The sequence below is a fragment of the Chinchilla lanigera genome, unplaced genomic scaffold (assembly GCF_000276665.1).
Source record: "Chinchilla lanigera isolate Chin_1 unplaced genomic scaffold, ChiLan1.0 scaffold00144, whole genome shotgun sequence".
Lineage (NCBI taxonomy): Eukaryota > Metazoa > Chordata > Mammalia > Rodentia > Chinchillidae > Chinchilla > Chinchilla lanigera.
In genome coordinates this window covers 1,489,874-1,498,166 of record NW_004955545.1, presented here as the reverse complement: position 1 = coordinate 1,498,166, position 8,293 = coordinate 1,489,874, and the positions used below count along the sequence as shown (strand labels likewise).

The 8,293-nt window shown below is 52.8% G+C and overlaps 2 protein-coding genes across 4 annotated transcripts in view; both read right to left on the bottom strand.

The window, feature by feature from the left end:
• Window positions 1-1,152: 1,152 nt before the first annotated feature.
• On the bottom strand, window positions 1,153-2,290 carry Lenep (lens epithelial protein). The gene is made up of 2 exons (XM_005411536.2): window positions 1,627-2,290; window positions 1,153-1,541 (listed from the first exon to the last, which is right to left on the bottom strand). The coding sequence occupies exon 1, from the start codon at window positions 1,867-1,869 to the stop codon at window positions 1,684-1,686; it is 186 nt and encodes a 61-aa protein (XP_005411593.1). The 5' UTR covers window positions 1,870-2,290; the 3' UTR covers window positions 1,153-1,541; window positions 1,627-1,683.
• A 68-nt stretch (window positions 2,291-2,358) lies between these two features.
• Window positions 2,359-8,293, bottom strand: part of Flad1 (flavin adenine dinucleotide synthetase 1) — a 7,880-nt gene continuing 1,945 nt past the window's right edge. For 2 of the 3 annotated variants that reach the window (XM_005411538.2, XM_005411537.1), the window contains exons 3-8: window positions 6,544-7,288; window positions 5,479-5,626; window positions 4,932-5,030; window positions 4,663-4,852; window positions 2,635-2,708; window positions 2,359-2,540 (exon numbers count right to left, since the gene is read on the bottom strand). In XM_005411538.2, the coding sequence (XP_005411595.1) occupies window positions 2,405-2,540; window positions 2,635-2,708; window positions 4,663-4,852; window positions 4,932-5,030; window positions 5,479-5,626; window positions 6,544-7,288 (1,392 nt within the window). In that variant the 3' untranslated portion in view covers window positions 2,359-2,404. Of the gene's footprint in view, window positions 2,541-2,634; window positions 2,709-4,662; window positions 4,853-4,931; window positions 5,031-5,478; window positions 5,627-6,543; window positions 7,289-8,293 lie in introns of those variants that run through there. The other variant, XM_013508294.1, reaches the window with a different exon arrangement.

Sequence of the window (8,293 nt, the reverse complement as noted above, 5' to 3'; positions counted from 1 at the left end):
ACAAAACAAAACAAACAAACAAATCCCTAGAATTTCAAAATAAAAAAAGGGAGCTGGATGCTGTGGCTCAAACTTGTAATCCCAGCACTCGGGAGGCTGAGGCAGGAAGATCTCTGTGAGTTCAAGGCCATCCAGGGCTACATAGTGAATTGAAGGCCAGACTGCACTATAGGCTCGTTATGTATAATGGGACCCAGTCTCAAAAAAACAAAACAAAATAAAACATTTGGGTGTGATGGCTCACGCTTGTAATCTCAGCATTTAGGGGTTGAGGCCAGCCTGGACTACATAGTGAGTTCAAGGCCAGTCTGAATTACAGAGCAAGACCCTGTCTCCAAAAACAAAACAAAACAATTAAGTAAATAAGGGCTGGGGGTGTAGCTCAGTGAGAAGACCCTAGGTTCCTGGCAAATGCAAGGTCCTGAGTTCGATTCCTGATACAAAAGAAAAAAAAAACCCTAGGTTTAATCATTACTTCCAGAAAAAAAGAAAAATCCCAGAGGAAAAGCAGTTAACAAAGCAGGAAGGACTGGTCCTAGGGAGGGAAGAAGAGGCCCCCATTTATCCTCTTCTGGTCCCAGTGCCCCTGATGAGAAAGGGAGATGGGCAATAGCTGGGCCTCCAGTGGGGCCAGGGAATGCTGGGAGTGACCCCAGGGAGAGTTTGCACAAACCCATGGCTGGCTTTGAGGTTATGGGGGCTGTGTCTGGGCATGACAGGAAGCGTGAACAAGGTGACATACATGTGGCCCGACCCTTGGGAATGACTTGGAAAGCCTGGGTTGGTGGTTGCCAAGGAGAAGCAAGGGGTCAGGCTGTGTGTGTCCTGACAGAGCCACATGGTGATCACCCTGAGGAGTCTGTGTGGCCCTCTTGCTTCATGTCTGAGCTGGGAGCTCTTGCAGCTCACAGGCCTACTTCCTTTGTGAGCTGGGGATGACCTATGCTTCTCCAAGCTCCTCAGAGGCGGCAAGCTGCCTTGACCAGGTCTCCTGTCAGGGAAAGGGCTGAGTCCTCACACCCTGGGCCTCCCAGAAGGCCCTACCCAGGCTGAGCCCCTCCTCACACGCAGGTTGGGAGGAACTTGGCCTTTCTGCACCCCACCCAGGCCCAGCTAGTGCATCAGGAAATCCAGCCTTCAGGGTCTCTTCTATCCCAGACAAGCTCCTTCCCTCCTCTGCTCTTTTTCTTATTTCCATTTAGACATTTGGAACTTCGTGGCCTCAAGGCCTATTTATTTTATGTCTACTCCAGTGATTCTCAAACAGAGATCTTAGGGGCAGCCCCTTCCTGAAACTAAGAGGCATGGTAAGACCAACCATCTGGGCTGGTGGGCTTGTTGTGCCAGCGTGGAGGAGAGCCGAGTCCTGCCGCACTCTTGCTGGGGTCCTGGCCAGCAAGAGGAGGGGGCTGGGAAGGGACACCCAGAATTGAGGCAGGTCTGACAGATGGGACAACTCTAAGCAGGAGCCACACGTCACTCTTCACTCGCTCGTGGCCCATCCTTAGTCAAGCACAGCTGGTCCCAGAGTCTCGATGGGGCTACAGAACAGAATGGGGAGCTGAGAGGCAGGTTCTGCCACACATTCTGCAGCCATGCCTCCTGTCTGTTTACCCTACTTCCCACCTGAATGATGCCAGCCACGGTGCCAGTGGGGAGAAGCAGCGGCAGTTTCCGCTGCCATTAATCCAGCAGCTCCTTGATACACCAGCAGCAGAGGAGGACGTAGGCAATTTCCTTCAGGGTCCGCTGCAGGCCCTCCCACCCTGTGCCCATCTTAATGACAGGCACCCGGAGCCCGGCATCTCGAAGGACTCCTCCAAGGGAGAAGGGTAGGGCCTGGGCTAGGGGCTGGGTCCGAGGCTGCATGTGGGTGGCAGTTCCGAGCAAGGGTGTGGGAGTTGTCTTTGCTGCCTTTTATCAACGGTCCCCCTCCCCCGCAGGCCTCATGACTAGAGACAAAGGCACCAGGGTCTAGCAAAGGAAGGTTCCAGGCCTGGGAATAGGCTGAGTCAGCCCCTGTGGACAGGGATGGGGGTGGGGTTAGCAGGAAGCCTGGGCACTCCATCTTTCGTCCTCCGTACCCAGCAGCCAGGTTAGCCTTTCTTCCTCCACCCCGGTGGCGCCCTGCCTGGTGCCCCTTCCCCGTGGGTGGCACGACTCCTGCTCTCCCTATCTGGTGGGCTCTGGCTTAGGCTGATGTGGAGAATCATCCATGTGAACCACTCCCCAGCTGGTTCTACCCACCCCGCCCCCAAGTGGGCACAGCCAGAGCAGCTCAGAGCTGGCAGGGTCTGGTCTGGCCCACTTCTGCGTCCCTAGTCCCCTGAGCAGGAAAACACAGCCAGGGCAACGGGCACAGAGAAAAGCTTGGTGTATTGACAGGCAGCCCTCAGGAGGGAAGTCACATGCGCGAGTTGCGCTCCTCGTCTTCATTCTCTAGTAGGTATGCGGGGCGGTAGGTGGGGCGTCCTCCTGGGCTCAGGCACTTCAGGGCCGGGTTCTGCACCGTGTTCTCCCGACTCCCCAGGGACGTGTACCTAGAGCAGTGAGATGGAAGGCTGGCATATGCTGGGGGACCTCATCACCCCAGCACCCAACTGTCCTCCCCACTCTCCTGGCCTCACAACCTACCCTTGGTCATACAGGATACAGTAGGGGACAAAGAGCTGACGCAGGAAGTCCCAGATGTTTCTGTAGGTCCAGTCCTGAGGGGTCAGAGGCAGAAGAGTCACAAGCATTTCCCCTCCCACACCTCCCCCGCCATCTCGGGAAGGGGCCCATCTGAGGCTCCTCTGTTCCCTGGGCCCCAGAGGGAGGCTTGTTATCTGGTTCTCAGGGATATCTTGCTCTGTGCAGGCTAAGCTGTGAGACCCTTCAGCCTCTGCTCCTCTCCACTCCCAAGCTACCTCCCCTGGGGTATAATAAGCTCCAGGACAGGGAAGGGCTGTGTGTGGAAGCCAGGCTGTCAGGCAGAACATTCTCCCATAATGGAAATGATCTATGTTTGTGTTATTTACTATGGTGGTTGTTTGAGATATGGCTAATACAACTGAAGTGTTTTGTTTTTTTTGTTTGTTTGTTTGTTTTTTATAGCACTGGGTATTGAATCTAGGTCCTTTGCTAAGCTATACCTCTAGCTGCCCCCACCCTTTTTTTTTCTTCTTTTTTTTTGAGACAGTCTTGGTAAATTGTACAGGCTAGCTTCAAATTTGAAATCTTCCTGCCTCGGCCTCCCAGAGGACTGAGATTACAGGTATGTGTTGCAACGTTCAGCTGCCCAGTCCTTTAAACATTTTTTTTTATTGTACAAATGTTGTGTTGCCATTGCCGGCATGGTGGCACATGCCTATAACCTCAGCACTTGGGAGGCTGAGGCTGGAAGATCACCATGAGGTTAAGCCCAGCCTGGGCTATATAGAGAGTTCAAGCCCAGTCTGAACTATACAGTGAGACTGTCTTTTTTTTTTTTTAATTGTGAGACAGGGTTTAGCTAACTGAATTGCTAAACTGCCCTTGTCAGGCATGGTGGCACCTTCCTGTAATCCCAGCACTTGGGAGGCTGAGGGAAGACTGCCACAAGTTTAAGGCCAGGCTGAACTACATAGTGAGTCTCTGTGTTTTTTTTTTTTTTTAAACAATTGCTAAACTGCTCATGCTGGGCTCAAACTATGAATTCTCCTGCCTTAGCCTCCAGAATGCTGGTATGCACAACTGGCCCTGAATTCTTTTTTTTTTTTTTTTTTTTTTGCCTTTTTTGAGACAGGGTCTCACACTGCAGTTCTGGCTGGCCTTGAACTCAGTAATCCTTCTGCCGCAGCCTCCTAAATGCTGGGATTATAGGTATGCATCACCATGACAGCTTTTCTGAATTCTTTAACTTTTTTTCCGCGGGGGGGGGGGGGTAGCTCTTTTTAAGACAGGGTTTTGCTATGCACTTCAGGCTGGCCTTGAACTCACTTTGTAGCTGAGGCTGCCTTCCAACTCACAGTGATCCTCCTCCTGTCTCAGCCTCCCAAGTGCTGGGATTACAGGTGTGCACCACCACGCCGGACTAAAAATACATTCTAATTCAGTGGCTTTTAGTAGCTCCTATTTCATTTAAGTATATATTTTTTTGTTTGTTTGTTTGTTTTTTTTTTTTTTCCGGTACCGGGAATCGAACTCATGACCTTGTGCTTGTCAGGCAGCTGCTGTGCCGCTGAGCTAAATCCCCAGCCCCTTCACTTAAGTATGAATCAGTGGCCAGTGGCCATGATACTGGACAGTACAGGTCCAAGTCATCTGTTTAAACTCCATTCCCTTAAACCCCATGTTGCTCCCTCCCAGGCCTTCTCCATACTCCTGCCCACCTCCTGGTCCAGCCATATTGTCCTTATGACTTGGCTTTTGTCACTGAGCCCTCAGAGAAACCTTCTCTGAGCCCATATCGAGTCATCTGTCAATGACTTGGACCTGTACTGTCCATGGTAGAAAGCACAATGTATGCCACCGAGTTAGCACTCAGTAAGTGTTGGGAGGGGGTGAGTCAGCAGACAGCACTGCCTGCCTTGTGTGATGGCCCCTGCCATGCCGCAGACTCTGGCTTTTTTCTCTGGCAGCCAGGGTGTACTGGCTGACAGAGCACCAGAGGCTGAAGGCGATGAGTCCTTGTCTCATTACCAGCAGTGGGTTGATACGCATGAAAGAAGGCCAGCCGGGGTCAGTGGGACTGAAAGGGCAGAGGCTACGGGAGTAGGGGTCGGTCCTTCGGGTGCCCATCAAGACAGCTTCCAGCTGGGGGTGTCGTCTCTGCAGCTCGCCCAGGGCCTGCTTCATGTCCCCCTCGGCCTCCAGCATCTGCAGATTGTACCTTGGGAAAGAAGAGTGGAGCGGGTCAGAGCAGGGTCTGTCAAGGCCCCCTTGGGGCTCCAACCTCCAGCCCCTCGTACCTTTTGATGGTGTCCTGTAGAAACTGTTCCAGCTCAGGGAAAGGGGAGACACTGCGGATATACAGGATCTGGAGGGGTTTTGGAACATCAGGAAACTTCCTGGGGAGGGGGAGGAATCCATAGGCTCGCCAGCACAGGCAAGGGAACGGCTCCCCACAGAGCTCACTATTTCGCCTCTGGGGTGACATCCTCTGTTTCTCCCCTTTCCTTTCTAGTCCAACCGACCCACTTTCATGGGCAGCCCACTCTGGGCTCTCAGCTCTGAAACCTGAGTTTCTGTTTCTAGTGTGAGATTTCTATTAAATCTCACCTCTCTCACCAGGATAATGGTCTTTGGCCAGGGATGGTGGCAGGCACATCTCTATGAGGGCCAGACACGTGTTGGATGTCAGTAAAAATGGTGAGGAACGGAAGTGAAAGTCACCATGGCTACTTTCCTCCCCCAGCCCACCCACGCCCCCCTCTTCTCCTGGCTTGCTGGGACAGAGAACTGGGGAACAGAACAGGTGAGGGGTCTATGGGGACCCACCTCCTGGGGTGGGCTCACCTCTGCACAGCGGCATGGAAGAGGTGCAGGAGGGCGGTGCAGTCCTTGCCCCCGTTGAAGCCCAGACAGAGCTGGGTGAGGTGGTACTGAGCCAGGGCAGCCTCGATGATCTGAAGGGCGCTTGCTACCTTTTTGCCCAGAGAAGACCCTGCCATGCAGGCAGGGAGAGGCATCAGGTAGGTACACATGGCTGTCGCATGGGCCGTGCTGACCTGGATGAAAACCCTCTAGCCCCCCACAACCCGCCCGTGTTCTCTGGGTTAAATCCGAGCTTTATGCAGCCTACTGTGCCCTGCATCTGTCCTCTGCCTGCCACTCAGCTACCCCTCACCCTACTTGGGTTCAGGGTCTTTCCTCTGGGGCCAGGACTGAGGGGGGCTCTGGTTTCCTTCCATCCCCTTAAACCCCATGTTGCTCCCCTTCTAGGCCTTCTTCATACACTTGCCCACCTCCTGGTCCACCCATATCATCCCTATGACTTGGCTTTTGTCACTGAGCCCTCGGAGAAACCTTCTCTGACCCCATATCAAGGCTGACTTTCTGCTGTCCTTTTCATCACTCACATCTTTTTTTTTTTTTTTTTTTTGAGACAAGAGTCTCACTATGCAGGTCTCACTATGCAGGCTGGCCTTCAACTCACAGGTGATCTTCCTGCCTCAGCCTTCCAGAGTGCTGGGATTACATACAGGGGTGCTGGGATTACAGGCATGGGCTACCACACCTGACTCATTACTCACATCTTATGCACAATCACCTTCTTTTAAACCACTGCTTAAAAAAAGGGCAGGGTATATATTTATCCTGTTAAGCTTCTCCCCAACTCCTAGCACAGGGCTGATTAAAGCTCATCGGCACAGTGCCTGCCTGCCAAGCGCAAGGTCCTGAGTTCAATTCCCGGTACCAAAAATAAAAAAAGAATACTTATTGGTAGAATGAATGAATCAACAGCACCTATCTTCTACCTTCTCCCAGATATGTGGGAATCCAGAACAGGCCCTGTATTACTAGGCTTAGAGGGGCGCCACGGGACGAGTATGTGCTACCCTCCCCCCAGGAGGCCCCTACCTGATTTGGCCAATTTGTACACAGCCTCGCTGGCCTGCTCCACAGCATTGGGCACATAGGGGACCAGCGACCCCTGGGGCAGATGGGCAGTCAGGTAAGCCAGGCATTCCTCCACAGGCCGTTCTTCCTCGGAGTCCAGGGTCAGCTTCACCTGATAATAGTTGCTGCCCCAGTCAGGGTAGGAACCCAGGCCAAGCTTCCCTCGAAAGTGGGCCTGGGCCTTAGCCAGGATGGGAGCGATGGAGGCCTCATCAGCGGCCACATACAGCTCCCTCGAGTGGAACTGAACAGCTGTGTTCCGGAACAGGCCCTTCAGCCCCTCCAGCACCCGACGAAGCAGCTCGGGAATGCCTGGGAAGAGGTACACATTTCGGACGGAGACCAGCGGGAATCTGAAGGGATGGCCGGTGTGAGGATCTGTACCATAATGCAGGCGGGCAGAGGAGGGCACCAGCGTCAGCTTCTCCCAGCCCTCCCCTCCTAGGGCTCTGATGGCCGCTTCCAGCTCAGGGTGTGGCTTGAGCTCCTCCCCAAAGGCCTGTGCCACTGCCTCAAAGGTGACGTCATCATGTGTGGGGCCAATGCCCCCTGCAGTGAGGACATGGGTGAACCGGTCGGAGAAAGAAGTCACCTCGGCTGCAATGGTGTTTACCTCATCAGGCACAACAGAGACTCGGCAAACCCGGACCCCCAGGGACCGCAGTGTCCGGCACAGGAAGTATGTGTTGGTGTCCTGAGTGTGTCCCTAGGGGTTGGGGAAGAGACTGTGAGTGCTGTGCTGACAAATGGGCAGAGGGGAGATAGCTGCTTCTGTCTGAAGACCAGGTGCTCTGCTTTTTGGGGGATACAACTTCAGGCTGTCAAGGAGCCTTGGTGGATACAGGAGTGCGAAAATCATTTGAATGGACTCAGAGATAAAGTGACTCACCTGGGCCCCCTTCTCTGCACTTCGACCCAGGTCTCCCTTACATTCATGGGTTCAGTCATCAGTTCTGTGTGGACGACTTCGCACTTCTTCACCAGCCCTGACAGGTCTAGTCCCCTGGCTGCAAGCCTTACTGCATTGCCTCACCATATCCCTGGCAGTTGTCACTTAGGTCAAGGGCATCCCAGATGCTGTCTCTGCCAGTCAGGCCTTTCATCCTGTCAACTCTGCTTTGGAAATCTCTCTCTATCTGCTCTCAGCTGTCCCCACTGCTACCACGCGGGTCATCAGCACCTTTCACCTGGACAATGGCGAAAACCTGCTGGCCGGGCTCCCAGCCTCCAGTCACCATGTTTTGCTGTCTTTTGAGTAAACTCCCTAATGTGTCACTGTGGTTACGTCACTCTTGGCCCCAAAGCCTTTGTTGTTTTCAACTATATACAGAATAAAGTTCACGTTCCTTTTTAAATATTTGAGGTTGTCTGTGACATGTACTCTATCTTCTCTTCCAGTCTCAACTCCACTTCTCTATAGTGGCTTAGTGGTTAAAAATTTATTCTAGCTGGGTGTGGTGGTGTGAGGCAGGAGGATCGTTACAAGTTCGAGGCCAGCCTGGGCTACACAGTGAGACACTGTCTCAAAAAAAAAAAAAATGTCTAGCGTAAGGGAGAACTAGGCTGGAATCTCATCTCTGCCACTTCCAGGTACGTATGTAACACTGGCCAAGTTTCTCAACGTCTGAGCCTGTTTTGTAGTCTATTAATTGAGATCTATACGGAAAACACCAATTTGATGGAATTGGGATTTTTTTTTTTTTTTTTTTTT